Source organism: Pimephales promelas, chromosome 11 (genome assembly GCF_988280905.1).
Source record: "Pimephales promelas chromosome 11, fPimPro1.hap1.1, whole genome shotgun sequence".
NCBI classification, from domain to species: Eukaryota; Metazoa; Chordata; class Actinopteri; order Cypriniformes; family Leuciscidae; genus Pimephales; species Pimephales promelas.
In genome coordinates, this window is record NC_142779.1 from 33,618,183 (window position 1) to 33,644,629 (window position 26,447).

General features: G+C 38.4%; 1 protein-coding gene across 5 annotated transcripts in view; it reads left to right on the forward strand.

The window, feature by feature from the left end:
• Positions 1–26,447, forward strand: part of eml4 (EMAP like 4) — a 128,533-nt gene that overhangs the window by 39,992 nt on the left and 62,094 nt on the right. For 3 of the 5 annotated variants that reach the window (XM_039690347.2, XM_039690348.2, XM_039690350.2), the window contains exons 1-2: positions 1,576–1,796; positions 23,458–23,637. In XM_039690347.2, the coding sequence (XP_039546281.2) occupies positions 1,727–1,796; positions 23,458–23,637 (250 nt within the window). In that variant the 5' untranslated portion in view covers positions 1,576–1,726. Of the gene's footprint in view, positions 1–1,575; positions 1,797–23,457; positions 23,638–26,447 lie in introns of those variants that run through there. The other 2 variants (XM_039690349.2, XM_039690351.2) reach the window with 1 other exon arrangement.

The following is a 26,447-nucleotide window of genomic DNA, read 5'->3' on the forward strand; positions in this document are numbered from 1 at the left end:
ACGCGTGAAGCTTGCGCTGTTTTCAGCCTCAGCCGCATCTTAATATGAGGATATGATTTCATAAACATCATATCCAGAGTCGCTTAGTCACTTCATTAGCTTTTTAATGCTTCAACTGAGAAAAGTTAACGTCATATCATAAACACACAGAAACTCAAAGATCTGCATGACAACCGGTCAAAATAAAAGTTCGGTTTTTCATAGGGCCATAAAAATGTAATTTTTGTTAAACTGTAAATAAGTTGAATAAGTTTGATTATTTTAATTATTTAGAAATGCTTTTTGATTACTAAAATTGAATTTACACATTAAAATAGAGTTTTACAAAATGTAGAAAATGCTAAATTGCAGAATGTTGCTAAAGTTATGTTGTGTGTACAGTGGACATGTCTGGTACTGTACTGATGATGTTGTGTGTACAGTGTACAGTGTGTCTGGCACTGTACTGATGATGTTGTGTGTACAGTGTACAGTGTGTCTGGCACTGTACTGATGATGTTGTGTGTACAGTGTACAGTGTGTCTGGTACTGTATGGATGATGTCGTGTGTACAGTGTACAGTGTGTCTGGCACTGTACTGATGATGTTGTGTGTACAGTGTACAGTGTGTCTGGTACTGTATGGATGATGTCGTGTGTACAGTGTACAGTGTGTCTGGCACTGTACTGATGATGTTGTGTGTACAGTGTACAGTGTGTCTGGCACTGTACTGATGATGTTGTGTGTACAGTGTACAGTGTGTCTGGTACTGTACTGATGATGTTGTGTGTACAGTGTACAGTGTGTCTTGCACTGTACTGATGATGTTGTGTGTACAGTGTACAGTGTGTCTGGTACTGTATGGATGATGTCGTGTGTACAGTGTACAGTGTGTCTGGCACTGTACTGATGATGTTGTGTGTACAGTGTACAGTGTGTCTGGCACTGTACTGATGATGTTGTGTGTACAGTGTGTACAGTGTGTCTGGTACTGTATGGATGATGTCGTGTGTACAGTGTACAGTGTGTCTGGCACTGTACTGATGATGTTGTGTGTACAGTGTACAGTGTGTCTGGTACTGTACTGATGATGTTGTGTGTACAGTGTACAGTGTGTCTTGCACTGTACGGATGATGTTGTGTGTACAGTGTACAGTGTGTCTGGTACTGTACGGATGATGTCGTGTGTGTACAGTGTACAGTGTGTCTGGCACTGTACGGATGATGTTGTGTGTATAATGTTCAGGTCTGGTACTGAACGGATGATGTTGTGTGTACAGTGTTCAGGTCTGGTACTGTACGGATGATGTTTTCTCTGCGTGGCCGAGGGTTTTAGAGGAACACTGGCTCGTCTAAGGCGAGACTTTAGTTTGTGTGGCCGTTCTCCTGAAGCTTTGACACCTCCACGTGTCCTCCTCCCCTCCCCCAGTCTCCTATCCCAGTGTGTGTGTGTGTGTGTCCGCTGGAACAGCAGAGGTTTAAGACGCTCGAGCAGGGGAGCTTTAGCCACTCCCTCAGCCAACCAAGATTTTCTTTTTTTATCCCTTTATCTCCTCCTCCTCTAGTTTCCCTTGTTCTCGCTCACCCTCGCGCTCACTCGCTCGCTCTGGCTTTTGTGTGAGCAGGCGTATGTGTGCAGCACCGTGCGAGAACGGAAGAATGTGTGTGTGAGAGACCGAGAAAGAGACACGCGTGCACAGACAGACTGAGAGGAGACGGACGGACAGACGAGGAGACGCGGTGAAGAATGGAAGACAGCCCGACAGGTTTAGCTCCGGTGTGTGACTCTACGGCCATGCTGAACCACCACTGCACCGGTAATGAGGCACAGCGGGATTGTGGGGAGGGTTGTGTGTGTGTGTGATTGAGATGCATGCGTGTGTGTGTGTGTGTACAATAAGTAAGAGTCTTCCTTTTTGTCATGTGGAGGTTCCCCTCTTCACACCGCACAGAGAGGAAGTGTGTGTAACGCTCTAACCTCACAACATTGATGCATCTCAGCGGTGTGTGTGTGTGTTTAGTGAGAGTCAAGCAGTTAATTTGAATGCTTGTAAATGGTCACCACCCTGGAGAGAGTTGTGTGTGGTTAGTTGTACTTCAAAATAGATCTTTTTTATACATTTATGTTGGCTTGACAAACTTGGGATTGTGTTTTTTCTACAAAACTCCTCATTTTTCTCTGCAGTGCATGATCCATTTTCCTTTTGAACGTTCATTGAAAGTCTTCTGTCTCGACGCTTCAAGCTTCCTCAGATTTCAGCCTGTTCTTCTGTCCCGATCGAAACACAGTTTTACCACATGATCAAACATCAATTCTGTAGACTTGCAACATTTCTTACTAAATCCACCCACTTTAGCACATCTCTCAGACTGTCTTCTTGTGACTTGCACTCTAAAAATGTCTGGGTTGATTCAACCCAACTTTTGGGTCAAATATGGACAAACGCAGCCGTTGACATTTTTAACCCAAACGTTTGGGTTTATGCATATTTGACCCAAAGTTGAGTTAAAACAACACAGCGTTGTTTAGAGTGTATGCATTTTCTTTCAGTGTAGCAGATCCATGAACATTTGTTGAGGGAATATTAGGAGGATCGTCCTGCAAGTTTTTTGTTAAAGGAGTAGTTCACTTTAAAAAAAAAACTTTTGCTGATAATTTACTCACCCCCATGTCATCCAAGATGTCCATGTCTTTCTTTCTTCAGTCGAAAAGAAATGAAGGTTTTTGATGAAAACATTCCAGGATTTTCTCCATATAATGGACTTCAATGGGAAACAAATGGTTTGAGGTCCAAAAGACAGTTTCGGTGCAAACTGCAAACTGTTCAAAGGGCTTTAAACGACACCAGACGATGAATAAGGGTCTTATCAAGCGAAACGATTGCTCATTTTAAAAAATAAACTAAAGTTTAAGTTTTATAAGCACAAGTGCTCGCCCAGCTCTGTTCTGTGATGCACATTCCTGACTCTCCAATTTGAACCCATTCATCAAAATGAACTAATCTTTTCCCGAGTCAACTCGTTCATTTAATTCGTTGAATCAACCAAACGACATGAAAAAAAGATTTGTTCATTTTGATAAATGAGTTCGAACAGGAGAGTCAAACCTGGAATGTTTTCATCAAAAACCTTCATTTCTTTTCGACTGAAGAAAGAAAGACATGGACATCTTGGATGACATGGGGGTGAGTAAATTATCAGCAAAAGTTTTTTTTTTTTTTAAGTGAACTGCTCCTTTAAGAGTTAATTACACTCTAAAAAATGCTGGGTTGTTTCTCTACCCAAATTTGGGTCAAATATGGACAAACCCAAATGTTGGGTTAAAAATGAAATTAATAATGTTATCCCAACTTCAACTTTCACTTTCAGCTAGGGTTGGGTATCGTTTGAATTTGAACGATTCTGATTCCGATTCCGATTCCTTGTTTCGATTCCGGTTCCTAACGATTCTCGATTCCGATTCTTTTGAAGAGGCAGGGTCAAAAAAGTTTAGCTAACCTTGCTAACCAACGGCCTTTCTTAAGGAAATACTCCTTCTGTAAAAATACACCTTTTGTCACAAATTTTGCATTTTGCCGAGATTTCGTTATTTTTAGAAAAGTGAAGCCACACTTTGGACCGCCGACGTAAGGTACTCATGTTCGGCTCGCGTGGTTATGCCAACACTTCCGGTAGACGCTTCTTCGTTGGTGTTGTTCAGCGGTTTCTTCTTCCGCTCGGCGGACTGTGAATATCGAAACTAGGAATCGAAATTTTAACTTTTGAACGATTCCGTGAAAAACTAAAAGTTAGTCTCGGTTCCAATCGATACTCGATTCTCGATACCCAACCCTACTTTCAGCTGTACATTTTTTAATTACATTTTTAACCCAGCATTTGGGTTTGTCCACATTTGACCCAAAGTTGAGTTAAAACAACCCAGCATTTTTTACGCATTTTCTTCCAGTGTACAATAGCAGATCCATGAACTTTTGTTGAGGGAATATTTGGAGGATTGTAGTGCAAGGTTTTTGTTAATTTAGTTAATTATTGATTATAAAAGTATTCATTGTAACCTTAACAAGTGTTTATATTAGAAAGTGATTTAATGGTCGAGTTAAACGCGTTTAATTTGGCGCAAAATGTCAGGTGTATACACTCTAAACAATGCTGGGTTGTTTTAACCCAGAATTGGGTAAAATATGGGCAAACCCAAATGTTGGGTTAAAAAATGTAATTTAAAATGTCCCAACTGTACATTTTTAAACCAACATTTGTGTTTGTCCATAATTGACCCAAATGTTTTAGTGTATTACTGTTAAAAAGGTTGGTCAGTTCATGGTCAGTAAGATTAAAAAATTATATAATTAATACTTTTATTCAGCATGGACACATTAAATTGATTAAAAGTGACAGTAAAGATTTCTATTTCAAATAAACTGTTTTCAACACTGATAATAATCTGAAATATGTCTTCAAATCATCATATTAGAGTGATTTCTGAAGGGTCATGTGACACTGAAGACTGGAGTAATGATGCTGGAAGTTCAGCTTTGTAAATTGTATTATATATTCAGATAATTCATAACATTCACAGATTATCTTGACAAACTGTCTGTTCTCTAGTAAGATGATGATCATGTCTAATGTGTGTGTGTGTGTGTGTGTGTGTTGATGCTTCTTTCTGTGTCTTGTGGCTTTTTATTGGGATGCCACGTCTGTACACAGTCTGTTTGTGGTGTCTCATTCATGGCGAACTGGCTCGGGGGAGTAGATATGTGTGTGTGTGTGTGTGTGTGTGTGTGTGTGAGGAAGGTTAGACTATCACTACTGAGGATATGAAACAGAAATCCACAGGTTCACTGGCTGGATATGGGCTGAAGACTGCCTCTGGTCAGGGTGGTTCTTGCTTTCATTGTAATAAACGCTGGTTAACGAAACAATAAAAAGGTGAATGATTAACGTGTGTGTGTGTGTGTCTTTGCTCACACCATATGTGAATCTGCCGGCAGTGTACTGTATGTGTTCAGCTGGTGTTCGGATGGAGTGTGTTTGCATGTCTCCCTGCAGATGGTACACACACACAAATACACATTACTGTTCACCTCCTTCTCTATGTACATTTCTATGCACACCTTCTCTGATGTACACTTTTCTCATAAAGTTTAATGATATATTTTTATTTTTTTTAAATGGTCAAACACTTTCTCCTGTCCGGGTTTTGTACGCGGAGACAACTGTAAGTAAACCATTAAAGGTTTATTTCCTCTAAGTGTAAACACTGAGTCTCTGTGGCGCTTTCAAAACATTGCTCTGTTTGTTTAAGCGCTCAGACCCGCTCGGCAACAAAGGCTCGACCAATGGCAGAGGCTGGGGGTGGGGCTTTCTGTTTGTCTGACCAATGGGGAATGGCCGAAACCTGTTTGAAAACACGATCTTTGCAATTCTGTTTGGCGCTGGAAATACAAACTTAAGACTGTAAAGGAGTGTTGAAAATAAAACTATTTCATAACAATTTTACTACCAAAGTTCATCTCTCTCTCTCTCTCTAATATCTCTTTCAGTTGTTTTATCTGGTCACATCTTTCATTAGCATACTAAGCACAATTATACCCGTGTGTATTACATCACACACACATTAACTTAGCTATCGGCTGTAAATGCAGGACAATCCATAGTCTTCAGTTGTTTTATGTCTAGCTAGTAGGACTGAAATATTGCAAATTAGGAATTGTTTTATGATAATTTACGATAACTGAATGATTTTAATACTTTAAGTTTTAGTTTGACACAGATAGCGCTCTGCGCTCCGATGATGAATGCATGTGCTCTCATAGCGAAGTATTGATTTCCATGCTAAGTAAATATAAAAATAAAACACTGCATGAATTAAATATGAATTGATTCTTATTAAAGATTCATAAGTTATTCAGTCAAGAGCACTGAGTGATTTCCTTTAAGTCTTTATTTGTTTAAACTGACACCGACTGCAGAAGGTATATTAGGCTGCTGTCACTTTAAGACCGAGTTCACAGATCTAATATACTGATATACACCCGACTGTTGATGTTCAGACATAACCGACTGTGTGCTTTGGCGGTTTATCATCCAACTCATCCCATCGCATTGAGTTCTTTATTAATGGCTGATTAATTATTTTTACCCACATGCTTGTCCAACTCAATATTTTGTCATTCATGCATGTTTCTTTAGCACTTTAAAGTGTCAATAACTTTGCCGGTTGGACTGTGTGCAATATGGATATATTTACAAGAACACCCTAACCAGTTATGGAAATCTTACATTTTCTAATTTAAAAACAAAAGATGTCCCCGAAAGCAGGGTTTTGTTAGATTTAGCTCACTTCTGGCTATCAATCTGTCCCCAGAATATGTGTGAGCAGACACACACACACACACACACATACAGGTGCTGTTACAACCGTCTGCTTGTGTATGGCGCTGGACTTGATGTACTGTACGTTAGGCGAGAGTCCAGCAGAGAGTCTCTCAGACAACTTTAACAGATGGACAGCTGCTGTCTGCCGTGTGTGTGTTTGTGTAGGATATGTTAATGTGTTCAAGTTTATCTAGAGGTCAGAGGTTAGTTTGGAATTGTGCAATCGATATCCAAACCATCATAAGAATAGAAACTAGCTCTTCTGCTCATGCATGCCTGGACGTCTGCACTGATATACATGACTTTTAAAAGCACAAATACATCAGCCATGAGCAAATCACGTTTAGATGATGTTTGCACAAACAAAGTACTTAAAAACAAACTATTACCATAGGTTTTCAGCCATGGATTTTTAGAATTCATATAATGGATGGTATACCATGGTATTATGAGAATGGTATTACCATCTGATAATATGACTGTACCGTGGATCTGTCCCATTATTTTTTGTAACCTTGGTAGTTAGTAGTCGATGTCGAGGAGGCGATGCTGATAACAATATATCAGGGTGTCTGGAGGCCGATGTAGTTGTGACGTGTGTTAAACAGTTTAGTGATGGCAAATAAGATCATGTTTATGTATCAAAGGGATACTTCATCTCTGGAAAGATGTTTGCATGTTTAAAATTGGTCATTTATGTTGTAGAAATGTGAAATTATTTTTAAATTTGGAGCTTTCTAGACTGAGAAAAGCCAGAAAATGTATTTTTGGCTTATGTGGATGAAAGACAACAACTCCCAGAATGCACTTGCTTTGCTGCCTTAGGAGGCCACGCCTATCGGTAACAGAGCGCAGTAGTTAAACAACAAGTCTAGGCTACTAGTGAGTCTCCGTGATGAGTCTGCCTGAAAATGTGTTTCAAAATGTCGGGGATTCAGCTTAAGTCGGCATTCATTATGTTTCCTGTGGCGAGCGGGACGAGTGAGGGCCGCGGGAGAACGACGCGAGGTTGGTGGCGTGATTACCGATGAGCGACACCTGTGAAACGCACTGGTCTCGTACAGGCCCGTCGCCAAGGGGGGGCATTGGGGGGCAGTGCCCCCCCAAACGACTTACTGTGCCCACCTACGCATGAGCTTGACAATAGATGTTAATATGTATATGCTAATTATTACATCGAACAGAGCTGGGTCTTTCTGCATAACTTATCTCACAGGAACGGTAAGCTCTACAACGGTAGGAATGTATAATACATTATCTTCAGAAATGATTTAGAAATTCATTATTCAACGCATTATTACACAGAACGTAACTTGAAATATAATTATTTTCATAAATGACTGTTAAAACATCCCCAAACAGCACCCAAACCTTGCAAAGACCTACCTCATTAATTATTCACATTCAACAGCCAATGGCAAGTCTCCAGCAGCAGACCTTTCAATTTGTTATTTTTGTGTTAGTATTTTTACTTCTTCAAATTACAATATGCAGTTTGTGTTTAAGGATAAATAAATAATATAAACAATGCAATTTATTTAGTTAAGCATACAGTATTGTTTATACGTAATTCCTTTGCGCAGCTGCGCAGTGCATGCGATGCGAGAATCAAATTTTGGTGGTTTTGTACATAGTCTATGGTTTTGTACGCCTACAGCAAAGCTTATGCTAAGTGGTTTAAAGTTTCGTCATTGACAAATACGACTTTTGACCAACAACAACGTGCGTGGAAACGACTCTGGAGCTAATTAGATGGTAGGAACAGACAGTATAAGAAAGGTAAGAATAGAGAATTTGTCTGCTACATTGCTAAATTTGTATTGCAGTATGTTATGCATTGCTTTTATTATTGCTGTATTGTTGGTGGAAACCAGGTGCTTTTGTGACTCATTTTTATGAAGTGTAGAGTCATAAATCAATTTGGTTTTGGCGTAGTTTTACTTAGTTTGGACTTTGGACTAATGATATTACGTTGATTGCGCCTTTTACAAGAAAGCCACTAGATGGCACTGTGTTGTGTATGTGACGAACTATGCAGATTAACAAAAAATATAGGCTACTAGGCTAGCAAGCTATATGTGGAAATGTTAAGAGAAAATAAACAGAGACGTTGAGATCATACAGTGAAGTATTTTATTTAAATAAAATGAATTAAACAAGACTATTGTGGTCTATTTTAGTTGAAGCCTAATATGGGTTGTTGTTTTGGTCTGTCTCAGATCATTAAAAAAAGTGTGCCCCCCTATGAAAATTAAATGCCCCCCCAATTGGTTTGTTCTGGCGACGGCCCTGGTCTCGTATCTCTCACGGAGGAGCGGGGATTTTCTTAGCAATGTTAAAACGCACATCAACCGATCACTTGTTTAGCGTTCATGTAAACACTACATTCAGATTCACCAATCAGAATGAATACGGTTAGATTGAAACAAAAGCTGTGCATGTAAACAATGAACGGCTACTGCAGAAAGCAAAAGCTGATCCCGGACATCGACGGCCGGACATGTCCGGTAAAAAGAGGATTGTAACCCCTACTACTCAGCTTTCACCACAGAACAAGAGCCTGCTAGCTTAGCTTCCAAAAAAAGATGTCCGACTCCGACACTATCCCTGCGTCCCAATTCGCATACTATCCGTCCTAAATAGTATTCGAAAATAGAATTAGCACGTCCCAAATCGTAGTATGTTGAAATGAGTGTTTCAAAGATACCCGGATGGTCTACTTTTTCCGGTCAGAATCCGAAGTGTAGATCGATGCACACTCTAACGGCTGATATTGCCCACAAACCATTGCGCGTTGGACGAGGATTCGGTTAGAACTACAAACACGAGTAAAAAGTGTTAAAAAACTACAGACACGTAGTCGATACGGAGGACGCGCGAGTCCCCGCGGTTGTGTAGAGAGGTTTAGATAAAGAGCTTTGAGTGATTAATTATCAGTCTCTAACCTGACGAAAATGAATTTATTCAATGTTGTCCATTTTATATTGCATTTGCAGCAACATTGTGAACTTTTGTAAAGACACGTTTAGCCATTACGTTTTAAATGCATCATTATATTCAAATTGCAAACACACGAGGAGAGCATGAAAGACCCACAACTGGCAGATGAACGTGCTCTCCGAAACGGTAGGAAATCAAATTAGATAGAATGGAGGATTTTAACTGTGACAAGATGATTGACAGGGCAGTTTACGGTGACAGGATGCACGCAGCACGCGACAGAGCTGTCCGTTAAAGATGACGTGATAGTACGTCCCAAAGCTTGCCTACTTTTGCTACACACTCAAAAGTATGTACTTTTTCCTCACAAAAAGAGTACATACTTTTAGGGCGTAGTATAAGGAAGCGAATTGGGACGCAGTGTATGTGTTCATTCTGTGAGTGAGATCGCCCTCTATGGGCGGGTTGAGGACATGCAGGACAGACGCTGGACAAAAAATCCTCTGATGACGCTAAATGACGATTTTTGCGTCATCGGAGGATTTTTTTTCAGACAAAAAATACCTAAATCTCTCGTCTCAGGGGAATATGAGCATGGTAATTCGAAAATACTACAGGTTTTCTACTAATACAAAGCTTGATGCTAAATCCTGAAGTATCCCTTTAAGTAACGCAGACTTAATCAGTGTTTGGTTTAGTGGACTGGACGTGCAGTTCTCTGCAGTAATCCACTCATCCATCAGCACCAGCGAGCGGGCCGCTGCCTAACCCTGTCTCTACACTTGCTCTGCACTCACAGTTGGCCCGAATGCACAGTCTAATGTCTTTAACAAACATGTCAGCACACGCGCTAAATAACCTGAAGCCCCACAATGATTAGCACTTCATGCAGACATTCATTTTATAATTATAATACAATGATCCAAGTCAAACATTCATTCTCGGGCACGTCTGGCACTGCCTGAATACTAGCGTACTAGTGTGCACTACACTGCATGTGAAATGGTACATACTGTTGAGTGATAGACATTTAAGAGCACTACTGTCACATGACGTCATTATGATGTATGTTTAATTGGGAGAGTGGTGACCAGTTAACATTTAGAAAATGAAATAAAATTAATTATTTTAGTCAAGTCAAGTCACCTTTTTTATATAGCGCTTTACAGATTGTTTCAAAGCAGCTTTATAGTGATAACAGCAAAAAATGATGCATTTCCGCTGTTGTTCTGCTGAAGTCAGTTCATGGTTGAGGAACTGATAATTAAATAACTGATAAGCTTCAATAAGTTACACTTTTTTTTTGTTATTTTGCTGGTAATTCAGAGCAATTGATGAGGATTTGTTGCACTGTAGTCAGTGGAAGGTCAAGTCGCGCAAAAATGATGTGTTTAATGACCTTACACATTTAATTAAACCATCAAAATATGAGGAACATATTTTAAATATAAGGTAAGAAACTTAATTAAGGTATTTAATTTATTACAGACATGGAAATATTATATGATTAAGTGAAACACGTTGCATTCTGGGATGCAGTATTCCTTGTATACTATATATGAAGAGTTCAGATGCAAAAGCCTCTAAATGCCATTTGAAATTTTCTTCTTTTATGATGATTTTTATCAAACTTGTATATTTAAGTTCAGTAATTTCACTTAAATAACAATTAATAGGTAATTATCATTGCCATTTAAGTGAAATTACTGAACTTAAATATACAAGTTTGATAAAAATCATCATTAAAGAAGAAAATTTCAAATGGCTTTTGCATCTGAACTCTTCATATACTATATAATATGTATGCATATTCCTTGTATATGCAGTGTATTGCTTACTGTAAAACTGCTCTTTATGGTGGTTTTGAACCCGCAGTCTCTCTATGCAAATGCGTGCTTTCATATGTTACACATGTGAGTGTGTAATCCCCTGTGTGTAGACATGCTGATTTATTATGTATAATTAATCGTATTTTAATCGTGATCACATAAAAATGCATGAAACATGCGTGCCTGCCGAACAGTTGGTTAGTCTTTTGAACGTCAGCTAAATCTGTCCATAATCTGTGGAGAGATGTGGTGAAAACGCATGTCACAACATTGCTCTGTGCCTCTTATCATCGTCTAATCTCACACCCGGCCCCATCCGTGTGTGAGTGTGTGTGTGTGTCGGGCCTCGGGACATTACAGTGAATCATTAACATGAAGCTTCAGTGCTGTGTAGTTAATCATGTCTGTTACATGTCTGCTGTTCTGCTGAAGACGGGAATCTCATTCATAAAGCTGCAGCCACACACACACACACACACACACACCTTTCAAATCAGAACGACTGAGCAAAACCTGCTTTGACTTAAAGAGGTATTTCCTCCCAGAATGTATTTCAGCCTCATCCTGTGCCACAGTTTCTTCACAGAATCACAAGAGGTGACACGTTTCCATATAACGAAACTAAGTCACATGGGTTTAATTATAACACAAGGGCGAGTAAATGATGACAGAATATTCATTTCGGGGTGTTGTATTCCTTTATGACTTTCAGACAATTTCTGCAATCGATTTAAGGATTATGGAATCAACTTTTGAAGGTTAGATTTGAATATGAAAAAGGCTGGGTAGGGCAAACATTAATCGCGATTAATCGCATCCAAAATAAAAGGTTGTGTTTCCATAATATATGTGTGTGTGTAGTGTGTATAATTATTTGGTATATATAAATACACACACATGCATGTATATATTTAAGAAAAATGTGTTATTCATATATAAAATATTTATATATAATATAGATTATTTAGGGCCGTCAAACGATTAATCGCGATTAATCGCATCCAAAATAAAAGTTTGCGTTTCCATAATATATGTGGGTGCACTGTGTATAATTATTTGGTATATATAAATGCACACATATGCATGGGTATATTTAAGAAAATGTTATTCATATATAAAATATTTATGTATATAATGTAGATTATGTATTTATTAGGGCTATGTCAAACGATTAATCGCGATTAATCACATCCAAAATAAAAGTTTGCGTTTACATAACGTGTGTATAGTGTGTATAATTATTTTGTATATATAAATACACACACATGCTTGTATATATTTAAGAAACATTTTCATGTATATAGATTTATATAAAATCTATATTATATATAAATATTTTATATATAATTAATATTTTTTCTTAAATATACATGCATGTGTGTGTGTGTATATATATATATATATATATATACATACAAAATAATTATACACAGTACACACACATATATTATGTAAACAAACTTTTATTTTGGATGTGATTAATCGTGATTAATCGTTTGACAGCAGTATAGATTATGTATTTATGTATATACAGTATTTACGTGCAAATAATTCCTAAATATATGCATGCATATCTATTTATATACACATATAATTACACAGCACACACATTATGTAAACACAAACTTTGCACAGCCCTATTTTCAACCTTGAGTCATTTTTGAAATGCAAATGAATCGTTGAATCTGGGTTTTGAATTGTTTCATTCAAACAGACAGTTTGATCTTAATCAAGTAAAACATAAAGACTCATTAATAAGGCATAAAAATAAGTCCTTCCCTACTGAACGCTCATGACCTTGAGACGAGGGCAGAGCCCCGGGTCTCTGTATGCTAATGTGTGCTTTCATATCTGTCACACATGTGTGAGTGTGTAAGCCCCTGTGTGTTATGTATAATTCATATTGCAAGCATGCAACTATGATACTCGGTCCCCAGAAGGGTGTGTGTGTGTGATTCTGTGTAAAAGTACATTTACAGTAGTCTTATAACCCACACATCACCACAAAAAGAGAGGTTGGCTTTTTTCGGAAATGTAAAAATCGAGTTAGTTTTCTGAATATCTCCTGTTAGATTTCAGGTTTAGTTGTGTGGTGCGAATCTAACCGTTCATAAAAACATAGTTGAGATTTCACCCCTTGTCGGATGTGCGTCACTGCTTCTCTCTTGAAAACGAAGTGTAAAAGTGTCAGTTTTGTCACTTCAATATGTCACTTCCTGTATGAGCTCTCCTCTGCACAGACTCAGAGTAGTTCAAAAGGGACGCTGTGATACTCTCTAAGTTACTTCAAAAATACCATGGTACAATTTCAAACAATTATTACCAAGATGCATTGCTGAATAGTGGTCCTATTGTTTTCTTTGGACCATCTTTGAACCATCTTTTACATAAACACACCCGAGTCGTTGAATAATCGAGGGTTCATTTTCACATTAGCAAAAAAAAACAAAAAACAATAGGCTTTCTCAATAAAACAACTTTGGACCCTGTGGACTAGTTTGGACCTTAAACTATTGGTTTATCTGCTAGTTGCATTATTATAAAACACCATTTTGATATTAAAAGGAAAGAGATGTTTCCCCTGGTGAGCTTGTCAACTGTCATCAGTACATACACTGATTAAGTGTTACAATTACCCTGTAGTGTAAAATATACCCTGAAAGAATATCAAAAGCCGCAGTCTAGATCAGCCTTTCTCAAAGTGGGTGCCGCGGCACACTGGGGTGCCCCCTAGCTGTGTCAGGGGTGCCGCCAAAAAATTACGTAGGCTAAAAAAAATGTGAAAAAAAAAACAGAAAAAAAACAGCTGACATTTCATATATAAATATATTTGAATTTACATATTTACATTCTTCTTTTTAAACATATATACATATTAATAAAATTGTAAATTCATTTTAGATAAATATATAAAATTAATCATAAAAAAAATCCGTCTCACAAGACCGAAGCAAGACGCACACAACTTGACGCAAGTGATGCAATCCATAGCAACGCGTTATAGCAACACCTCAGACTGACAGAAACGTGAATAAATAAACGTGACTTTAGGCCACTTTAGTTACAGCATTATGGATCGTTTTTTGAAAAGAAAATCCCCATAAGAGCCGGGGATTTTTATTTTATTTTATTTTATCTGCATCCTTTACTTCATTTGAGTTCTCCTGGTCTGGATTTGTTATTGGGTTCTTGTATTGGGCGGTCCACCTCTTACGGTTTTATGGCATTTGTGTCTCTGATTATTTATTTTGTGAATTACTTTGCAAACCTGTGTTTTTAAAGGTGCTATAAAGTTTTTATTATTATTGTTATTTACAGTTCATATTATGCTCTGTTCATTACTGTTCTGTCTAACTAAACAAGACATTTGCATTTAAATTTGGGTTATGCAGTGTTTTTAAATTATATTTTACACTGGGGTGCCTTGAGATTTTATGCACTTTTGAAAGGTGCCCTGACTGAAAAAAGTTTGAGAAAGGCTGGTCTAGATATCCAAGATTCAGGTGTCTTTGTTTCCGCAGTATTTTGAATTTTGATATTTTTAGGTCAAACCGTTCTTGTCTGTCAGTCATATAATGGAGGTCTATGGTCACCACCTCAAAGAACATGCAGAGAGAAGTCCAGATTAAACATGATTTAATCGTGACTTAAAAAATAGTTTTTTGTTTTTTTTAGAAAACATGATTAAAAAATAGTTTTTTTACCTCTTGATAACACAGCCACATCCAAGTGATCTGAGGGTGCGGATGCTTTGTGGCTGTGGTTACAAGAGGTAAAAACGATATAAACACTGTTCGTTTTCTCACACAAACCGCTCGTTTCGTGTCTTAGACCATCAATGTGTTCTTACATTTACGAGTCATTAAATCATGTTTAATTTGGACTTCTCTGTGCATGCTCTTTGAGGTGGTGACCATAGACCTCCATTAAAGAACGGTTTGACCTAAAAATATCAAAATTGAAACTACTGCGGAAACAAAGACACCTACATCTTGGATGCCCTTGAGGAAAGCTAAAACACACCAAAAAATAATTTCAAAGTGAACTATCCCTTTAAGTTTACACTGTAAGTGAGTGTGTATGATATCCAAATTAAATTGGTATAACCAAAAAAAGAGCCCAACGGGTCCAAAGTACAGGATAATTCTTTATTCGAATCAAGTGTTCAACGAACTTTTAGTTATGGCATGCATGCGAGTGTATAATAACCCTACTGGAGTTAAATGTTTTGTCTTCTAAACCGTATAAGTCTCACACATACACCTAACCAGTTTAGACATGCAGCCTTGTGCTCTACTCCACTTTACAAGTGTGCAGAGTGTTTAAATCATCATCTAACCCCGTCAGCGTGACTTTGTCGGAGACGAGGGTCGAGTCCAAACTAGTTCTGTGTGTGTGTGTGACCAGTCTCTGCTTTCATCTAATCCTTATCTCGTACTCAGGAAGCGCGCAACTAAACACCGCGGCAGATTATCAAGGCTATCTGTTATGAATAAGCGTTGCAAATGCTAAACATTAACAAAACGCGTCAATCAGTGCTGGCGAACCTTGTGTTTGTGTGTGACTTGAGCCTGAATGTGTCTGATTGCACAATCTCAGCTCCGAATCTGCCATTTAACCCTGAGGACTTCCTCCATAGACCTCCAGAGTCCAGCACGCCAAAAACGCCTTACGAGCGCGCGGGACCGTCCTGAGTCGTGTGTGTGTGTGAGCGTTTGTTGGTCTCTGGTCTGAGCATGGGACGTTAGCGCATGTTTCATTCGAGATTATCCATTTCATTCTGAGGGAATGTGTGTTAGGTCGGAGGTGTGTGTGTGTGTGTTTAGGTGTACGTGCTGAAGGGGTGGGGGAGAAAACGGAGGAATGTGACAAGCTATTGTGAAATATGACATGTGCGCAGGCCTTCCTTCCTCCTGCAAGGAATCATGGGTAGAAGTGTGGAGGAGGGCAGGTTTCTCCTCAGTTTGGAAACCTTGATGTATTCGGTGGAGGTTACCTGGGGATACTCCGCCACCCTCCAACCCTCCCTTCCTCCGTCTTTTTAGCGCGCTCGCTCTGCCCTGGCTTTTTCCGTACGAACTGCCAGTATCAAACAACCTCCCAAAGCCATTTCCTCTCAAAGAAATGCATTGTGTTATTAACGTTTGCCCTCTCCGTGTTTCCTTGGGCCGCTGAGATAAGATGGTTTGAGAGGAAGGACCCGCAGACAGGGAAAGCAAATGAGATATTGTGTCGTTTTGCTGCACTCCAGACTTTGGATTTGATTAAATACTTCCTGGAACCTTGAGATGTTTGCTTTTAATTTCTTGGTACATTTTTTTACTTGGATAAGCAAGTGAGTAAGTAAACCCTTTATTGTCACTAGTCACAAGTACCAGGGAAAGTAAAACAGTTGTTTAGGTGACGTTCACTTATGTTCTGGTTCTTTAGGTCATTGGTTTTTGGTTCTGGACTACTCTATATCAGATCGTACCTTGGGTTTACGCATCAAAATTGCTAATCGTATCAAAGCAAAAAACATTTTCAAACCAAGTTGCTTTCTGTTGGTTAAAGGAGTAGTTCACTTTTAAAAAAAAAACTTTTGCTGATAATTTACTCACCCCCATGTCATCCAAGATGTCCATGTCTTTCTTTCTTCAGGCGAAAAGAAATGAAGGTTTTTGATGAAAACATATAATATAATGGACTTCAATGGGGTCCAAACGTTTCAAGGTCATCAAAATGAACGAATCTTTTTTTCGAGTCATTTGGTTTATTCAACGAACGAAATGACTCGAAAAAAGATTTGTTGAACGAGTTCGAACAGGAGAGTCACGAACGCATCACACAACAGAGCAAAGCGACCATTTGAGCTTATAAAACTTAAACTTTGTAATCTATTTATTAAATGAGCGATCGTTTCGCTTGATAAGACCCTTATTCATCGTCTGGAAACGTTTAAACTAGGGCTGTGCAAAAGTTAATTGCGATTAATCGCATCCAAAATAAAAGTCTGTGTTTACATAATATATTTGTGTGTGCTGTATATAATTATTTTGTATATATAAATACCTATGCATGCATGTATATATTTAAGAATTATTTGCGCTTAAATTCTGTATATATTTATAAATACATTATCTTTATTATATAAACATAAATATTTTATATATGAATAACACATTTTCTTAAATATACACATGTATGTGTGTGTATTTATATATACAGCATAATTATATACAGCACACACAAATATATTATGTAAACACAGACTTTTATTTTGGATGCGATTAATCGCAATAAATTTTTGCACACCCCTAGTTTAAACCCATTGAAGCTGCACTGAAACTCTCGTTTGGACCCCATTGAAGTCCGTTAAATGGAGAAAATCCTGGAATGTTTTCATCAAAAACCTTCATTTCTTTTCAACTGAAGAAAGAACGACGTGGACATCTCGGATGACATGGGGGAATAATAGTAAATTATCTGCAAAAGTTGTTTGTTTGTTTTTTTTTTTTAAAGTGAACTAATCCTTTAATGTGGCGATTGCGAATTCACACAACCAACTTGAACCTGTTTCGAAATCTGGAAAAAAAAAATCCCAATCATGTGGATTTCTAGCCTGGGAAAACCCAGACAACTTCCGGCAAATTTAGATTTGCTCTGAAAGTTAGTCTGGCAAAGAGCTCATTCATGCCCATTTCCAATCCGTCGAAATCGCGGCACCAATCAGAAACGTTGGGGCGGGCTCTACACGATGACGACAGCGCTGGGATTTTGAAGCAGATTTTGTAGCCTACATTACAAAGATGGTTCCCGCCGTCGAACATCACTCATTCGGATCAGCTATCGCGTCTGTTTTAGGCGATTCGAACGTTTCCTTTTTGTTAAAAACCGAGCAAAGCACAACACTCGGGGATGTTTCTCGGCCGCTCTGCATACGTTATCTCCTTCATCGCTCTGATTGGTTTTATGTCTATCCCCGACATCCCAACGCTATCTCACGACGAATTCGTACTAATTCATACGACCTCACTGGTACGAATTCGTACGATTTGTTTAAACCCACGTGATGGGTAGGTTTAGGGGCGGGGTCAGGGGTAGGTCATTCGTACGAATTCATACGAATTGGCCAATTCGTAAAATATGTATGATTTAGAAAAAATCGTACTAATTCGTACGAGTGAGGTCGTACGAATTGTTACGAATTAGCCACCTTGTAAAATTCATACGAATTCCTGTGAGATCGGGTTGGTGACGCCCCTCTGGAAATTATTTGTCTATGACGCTTTGCCAGACCATAACTCGGTTACAACTGAGAATGGTCCGTTTTAACCAGGCTAGTGGATTTCTATTGAGTTGACTGAATTTTCCAATAAGAAATTCACTGAATAGTGTGATAAACGACAATGTTTGACTGTAAGTTGCAGCTACATTTATTTATCTAGACGATTTTTTGTCTGTTTTGGGATGTGCTTTTTTTTTTGGCTTGTTGGTACAGACACATTTGCGCCAGAATATCGCATTTGAGGTTTGGACACGCAGCCATTCACTGAAAAAAAAGTCTGTTGGATTTACATGATTTGATAGTGTACATCGGTCCCACATGAACCAGTTAAGTTACACAAACATAATTTATTAATGTATCTTCAATGTCATGGAATTAAGTCATTTTAAGTTATCCAATTAAGTAGTCTCGAAAGGATTTTAAAAGGCTCCCTGATTGGCTGTTTCAGGTATTCAAATTCATACATTCATTTATCCAATTAAGATTGAATGTGTTTGTCACACATCTCAATATCTAGTCTAGCCTACAGTTAGCTACCAATAGTACTTGGTGGCATACTGAATGCTATGGTATACATACACCATCAGCAAAAAGCAGTTGCTATAAACATAGTTGAATCGGTCCACAGCCTAACCAAATCATCCACTCTTCTCCACAATGGTAACCAACTGTAATTTAAATGGTTCTATTAATTCCAATGTAATTGAACATTAAACACAATTACACACTAACCTTTTCTTATTTTCTCAAAAACATATAAAATAACACTTCATTTCAACATTTATTCTCTCGTAATTCAGACATATGCAAAGCATGCTGGGAATTAACATGCACCGCCCAATTTCAGTTAATGCAACACAAATCATTCAAGTTATCCAACACAAACGGATTAAGTAAACTTAAATTGTACATATATTTAAGCAGATTGGACACAATCAAATTAAGTTTGGACAAAATGTAAAGCAATTATGTTGCTTAAGCTAATTTTAATTAAGCTATTTGAACAAGCAGCAAAAATCATTTTTTTCAGTGTTGACTTTGACAACAAAACATAGCCAATGTTTTCTCCTTCCTTGTCAAGCTTGATAAGCATATTTATTTTTTGCTATTCTAACTACTGTGAAAAAAAGGGTGTAGGATTTCCAAGTGGGAATGGCTCGTAAATTTCACAAATAGCTACTGTACAAAGAAATGGCCAGTAAAACACTTTTCTTGTAAGATTTAGCACCTCACCTTTACAGTGTATGCACGAGTAAATGTACGAAGCCCCTAAGGGGACATGATGATGGAAATAAATATCAGATGGATGGAAAATAATATTTCAATGCTTTTGTGTTCCCCTGACAAACTTTACATTTGCTGACTGTTTATGTTATCTCAAAAAAGTATCTCTTCCTCCTCAAATAGCATTAAAATATGACTTCCCCCAATCTCTTGTTTTTCTATCATCATGTCCCCTTTGGTACTCCGTCATTTAAGCATTTTAAAACACGCTAAGCAATGCATTTATTTGCAATGCATAGTTTCACTCTCAAGACAATAATCGCTCAGTGTGTACCCGGCTTAAAATGAGTTAAATCTTCAATTGTAGCATGAGGTTAGCATTGTAAATCTCCTCCAAAGAACATTTCTACTAACTAGAAGCTGTATGTTGGACTCTGCCTCAGAAATAGTCTTCGTCGTCACTAACTGGCTTAGCATCCTGATGTGGATCCTGAGGGAGGAATTCTGATCCCTGCAATCGCAAATAGACAAACACATTTTTACATCAAATTCAGCCGGCTGTTCACGGGGGATATTCAGCACTGATTATTCTTTGAGATGTTGGAATAATCTGGCGCTTCGATGCCGACTAGGAAATTACGAAAACAAACAATGCGTGCGCGGTAGTGTTGGCGATCCACAGAGGGTTGATATGCAGATCTGACAGACTCGGTCAGGATTGGCGTCTCGGACTGAGTTTGACTGAATGGTTTCTCTCTCCATGGTTGCGGTTGCCAGATTGGAGCGATTGATCTTTGTGCTAACAGCTAACTGTAAAGAGTGTTAGCTCAGCTGTTGGCGGGGGATCTAGCTAATGCACTTCGGCTTTTTGTCTAAAAGCGGACTCTGGGTTAGAGAGCACACAGAGAGTCCCTTTTTTGTAGGACTGATTGATGATAAACAACAATAAAGTTCATAAAATTAAAGTCATGTTTGATTACCACAGTAAGCAACAGTCTCACTCAGACACGGCATGCATTGTAGAATTTTTAAGCACTGTTGTAAATTTGAATGTGCATTCAAAATCTAAACAATTCGGATAATAAGGTGTGTAGAATTATTCACAGAGCAGATAAAATAACTTAATTCATCATTTTGATTCATCCCTTTTCTTAAATACGGTTTAATGTGTGTCAACTTTAATTGAGCGCATGTTAGTCGATAACATGTTATTTTGTAAGTCACAAAACCAAAATGTGCTTTTCATTTAAAATCCGTTAAAATCCAATCCAAAAGTCATTGTCAATATTAGTATTTTAATGTTTATGCAAACAAAAAGTAATGGTTTTATTAGTTTCTTGTTGGTTTTCGATATAAAACTTTTTCAGACCATTTGAGCTCTGCTTTGTTTCTTGTATGATGTGTTCTGTTTGGATATATGTACCTACTGACTTCCTGTTAGGTGTGTGTGTGTGTGTGTGTGTGTGTGTTATCATTAAGGCTATGTGGGGAATTTGACTGGACGTATGTTGTGGTAATAAGGCTTCTCGTATTTGCGCCCATGCGTTTTGTCTGTTCGTTTTGTGTGTGGATGAGAATGTGAGTACCTCCAGTGATTTATAAGTGGTGTAAAAATGTCCTACGGTCTGGTTTCAAGCTTGGATCCGAGATGTGTTGGTGTGTGAGAGTTTGAGTTGTTATATGGTATTTTATGCCCCTTAAACGAGCTAACCGCAGCCGAGAATGCTGAGCCTCCTCCATCAGGGAACCAGTCCAGCAATCAAAGTCCCAGCCACAGTAACGCCGGGCAGCCCGAGCACTGATTTTCTCTAATGCTGCAGAACCAGGAATACCGATGACCTTCTGCGGCAAACAAACGCTTAAAGCATAGTTCACCCCGAAAGCAACATTATTCATTCCAAATGACTTCCTTCTTCTATGAAACATAAAAGACGATATGTGTCTCTCAAGAATCATTATTTTTCAAAGTCAAAACTGTCTGAATATTTTCGAACTTGAAGAAAGACATAAGATCTAGATTTTCATTGTTCAAATATTCTCAGACAAGCAAAAGAGCCAATGAAACTGCAAAAGGAAAGTAGCATAAAATAGCATAACCTGCACATTTAAAGGGATAGTTCACTTTGAAATTAAGTTTTGGTATGTTTTATCTTACCTCAAGGGCATCCAAGATGTAGGTGTCTTTGTTTCCGCAGTAGTTTCAGTTTTGATATTTTTAGGTCAAACTGTTTGTTCTTGTTAAACGACTGAAAACGTGCGACTGAAAACTTGTTAAACGACTGAAAACCACATTAAAACGACATCACGTGACCATTCACCATCACTGGGCGTGTGCGTGCCGGTATAAACGGTGGCTGACGAATCAGGGAAGGACACGTCATGACTGACACCCAATCATAGAGCCGAGCGTGAGCCTCTGCGTCAGCGTTTCTAAACTCTTCCGTATCGTCCCATCTTCACTAAAACGCCTTCGCAAAACGGAGCTGCAGCGTTTCTAAACTTCTCCGTTTTAGTCTGGACGGGAGGTGCAAATGTAGCAGGTCTCCGTTTTTAAACCGTTTTTAATGTTGGTGGTGTTTGTTGACATTGCTGGTCTCTGGAAGGAGAGGCTGCGATGAGGCTCGATATGGGCCGTGTGTTCCCTGACTTCTGTGCTGATTCATCTAGAGTAGACTACAGAGGATTGGTTTAGATCAACACTACAGTAGGAGAGGTCTGTGGAATAGTTTACACTTTCATTTGCTGAAATAACCCAGAGAAGAGTGATTTATATCAGAGTGAATGGAACAAAATGTGTCTGTATATGCAGTGATTGTTATGTTTCTAGCATGTTCTATGTTTGGAAACCCTAATGGATGGAGTGTGTGGCTTTTCATTTCTTAAACAACACATCATGGCCATATTCCAGGATGACTATATCAAGATTCATCAGGTTTTTAAACTGTGAAAGAATGGAGCATGAAGAATTATTTTACTTTAAAGGAGTAGTTCACTTTTTTAAAAAAACTTGAAACTCACCCCCATGTCATCCAAGATGTCCATTCTCGAAAAGAAATGAAGGTTTTTGATGAAAACATTCCAGGATTTTTCTCCATATAATGGACTTCAATGGGAACCGAACGGTTCAAGGTCCAAAAGACACTTTCAGTGCAAACTGCAAACTGTTCAAAGGGCTTTAAACGATTCTAGACGATGATTCGTGTCATTTGGTTCATTCAACGAACGAAATGAACGAACTGACTTGGAAAAAGATTCGTTCATTTTGATAAACGAGTTCAAACAGAAGAGTCACGAACGCGCATCACAGAACAGAGCAAGGCGACCATTTGAGCTTATAAAACTTAAACTTTGTTATTTTTATTTTTTTAAATGAGCGATCGTTTCGCTTGAGAAGACCCTTATTCATCGTCTGGAATCGTTCAAAGCCCTTTTTTTTCAACAGTTTGCACTGAAACTATCTTTTGGACCTTGAACCGTTTGGTCCCCATTGAAGTCCATTATATGGAGAAAAATCCTGGAATGTTTTCATCAAAAACCTTCATTTATTTTCAACTTCATGGACATCTTGGATGACATGGGGGAATAATAGTAAATTATCAGCAAAAGGTTTTTTTTTTTCAAATGAACTACTCCTTTAAATTCACTGAAAGTGTTCGTGATGTGCTGGAGGACGACTCTTGCATTGACAAAACACGATCCTGAGCAAACATTGATGCACCTTTTGATGGAAATAAATGTTTGGATGTTATTTCCATCAAGAGGTGCATGCACTTTTGGTCCAGATCTTGTACTCCTGTAGTCTCTGATGAGAAATGCATGTCTCTCTCTCTCTGTGGGCAGATGACAGCATCTCGGCGGCGAGCACCTCAGACGTGCAGGACCGGCTGTCGTCTCTGGAGCTGCGGGTCCAACAGCAGGAGGACGAGCTGACGGTCATGAAGGCTGCGCTGGCTGATGTGCTCAGACGTCTGGCTCAGTCCGAGGACGCCACCGCTGCCAAGAAACAGCAGAGCAGCAAAGGTAACCTTGTGTGTGTGTGTGTGTGTGTGTGTCATCCTCCCACTGTTTACACGGAGGAAGTGTAGGAGCGCAGCCAGACCAGGATCTGTTAACAGTTTCAATCCAGCCTTGACCCACGGCGCTGAACGGTTCCATTTGAACAGCAGCTGTGTGTGTGTCAGTGTGTGTGTGTGTGTGAGAGCGTGTGATCCTGGGGGCTGCTTGAGGGAAGGCATTTTAATGTTTGACCATTAAAACTGACTTCACTTTGTTCTCTGTTTAACACACCGTATAAAACACTGGCTGCCTCCTGCCCAGTTTCTCTCTCACACACACACACACACACACACACACGTATGCAGCGGGTACTTTTATCCAAAAAAAAAAAAAAAACACATGCTAAATAAACACATATTTATTTTTATCCCAAGAAAAAACAGTAAAACAATACACTGATATTTTATTGCCTTTATTTCATTGTAAACAGCTAGAACTTCGCATTAACAGCCACTTCGCGTCGCATCTTCGTTATAGGATCATGAAATGTGGACCACTTTTGCACTGTTAAAATATTATCTTCAACCTTAAAGTTTTCTTTCCTTTTTTCAAAACAGATTCTGGCAATGATAATGATTAAAAAACTAGTTAAATTTCGCATTTATACTTCATGAATCATTGAAAAAGACACGGGATTAGGCTACCTATTGGTTTTGATGAGGGAAAAAAAAAAAAAAAAAAAAACTTTACGAGTGCGGATTAGAACCTCGAACCTCCCGAGTCCTGGATCTGGACCATCACTGTATACACGAAAAAGGGAGTATACTTTATATACTCACTATACACATGAAAAAAGTGCTATACTCTGACATTGTGCTCATTTTTATTTATGCAATAAAGGGCGTATATACTTTATATACTCACTATACTCGGACATTGTGCTCATTTTTATTTATGTAGCCTACATCAGGAGCTACAGAACATCGTCTTTCAAAACATGACCTACTCGAAAGAGAGAAAAAGAATGAATGCGTACCCAGACCCTTGTGAAAATGCCCTTCCGAGTACGTCTCTGTCCCCAGCACATTTCAAACTGACGCCCATGCTCCTTATCGCAGAAAAGCTTCTCTCAGAGTTAAATGACACAATCGACCGAGTGAGCGATAACTGTTTAAAGAGATTGGGGTTGGTAGTTTTTTTACAGCTTTTTTAAGAAAATGCGATTACCCGTTTCAGCCACCGGGGGGGCAACGCTCCCCCTGCCCCCCCGCAAACTCCGCGCCTGCTTTTATCCTTCACTGGTTTAGTATGTAGAGACTTGTGTACGGTAAGTCATTCAGTGGTTGAGAGTGTGTGTGTTTGAGCGGGCCAGTGTTGACAGTCGACTGAGTTTAGAGCGGGTACCTCTTCATCTACTGGAAATATATGAGCAAAACAGTATGCATAAGTAGGCTATTATATAGGGCTGGGTAATAAATATCGATTTCTCGATATTAATCGATTCTCATTTTTACGAACCGATATCGATTCTTAAATCTCAAGAATCGATTAGTCATCCTGTTTCATTTGAATGAATGAGACATTGTATCGCGGCTGCGCGCATCCAAAAAATCGCAATAATCTTTGTCCTTTGTTACTATTGATATGAAACAAAGTCTCAATTTTCAAATTATGTCCATTTTCTTTAGAAATTCAAAAACATAAATAGCGTTTTGGCGCTGTGGTGTGAGATCGCTCTAGAGAAGCAGCAGCGCTGATCTCTCTTCCGCCTTAATACCAGTCACAGCACGAAATAAACATGAATGAGCATCTGAAAGTGTGTTAAAAGATTACAGACTTATCGAAATCCGTATCATGTCACATTGATTCGCTCAATCATCGTTTCAACCGTGGAAAGACGTCAGTTAAACAGCTTGTAATCAATGTATCGTCATATTTACCTCAGAAAACCCAAACTCGTTAGACAGCTAGAAAAAATAACTCCAGAGAGGAGCATTTTGCTAAATATATACATTATAATCTTAATGTTCTTCAATATTTAATGCATATTTGAATAAATCTGGCAAGTTTTTATGACAGCCACTATTTAAATGTTTATATTTCATATAATCTTCTTATTATAAAACTAAATCAAAGTGTAATTTAAGTGTTTGTATCAGCTACAAAACAGTTCATTATTACCTTCATATTAGGCTAATGAAGCTTATAGGCTGCAACTGACTCCCATAGTTTACAGCATTAGTTAAGAGATTTGATTCCCTTGAGAAAAATGGCCATTTATTGTAATTGATATCCAAAATAATCAATATTGAATCGAATCGAATTGCAAGCTTGTGAATCGAAATCGAATCGAATTGTGAAATTTGTCTCAATACCCAGCCCTAATATTATAAGTACAGAATGTGTAACAACAACCATATGCTATAGTGGCATTGGCGATCCATAAGCCTGTGTAATGTCATAAATATTAATAATAGGATGAATTTGAGCTAATATTATTCAAATATTAAATAAAATAAGGAATAGAATGCGAATAGTATTATAGAGGAAGATTGACATCCAGTAGTGTTACATTGTCGGCCCATGACCTTGTTCCCAGGGCCGTCGGCAGGGTTTCATCGCTGAGGTCCCAAACTTGATCTAGTGAAGAAAATGTGGATTTCTCTGATCTACATATGTGCATTTTAAGACACTTAAAGGGATAGTCCACTGTTTTTTTCATATTAAACTATGTTATTCCCGTAACTAAGACGAGTTGATGCATGACACACTTTGTTAGCACTTAGCTTAGTCCAATTTATTCAATATGGGCCAAGCAGAGAAGCGACCAAACA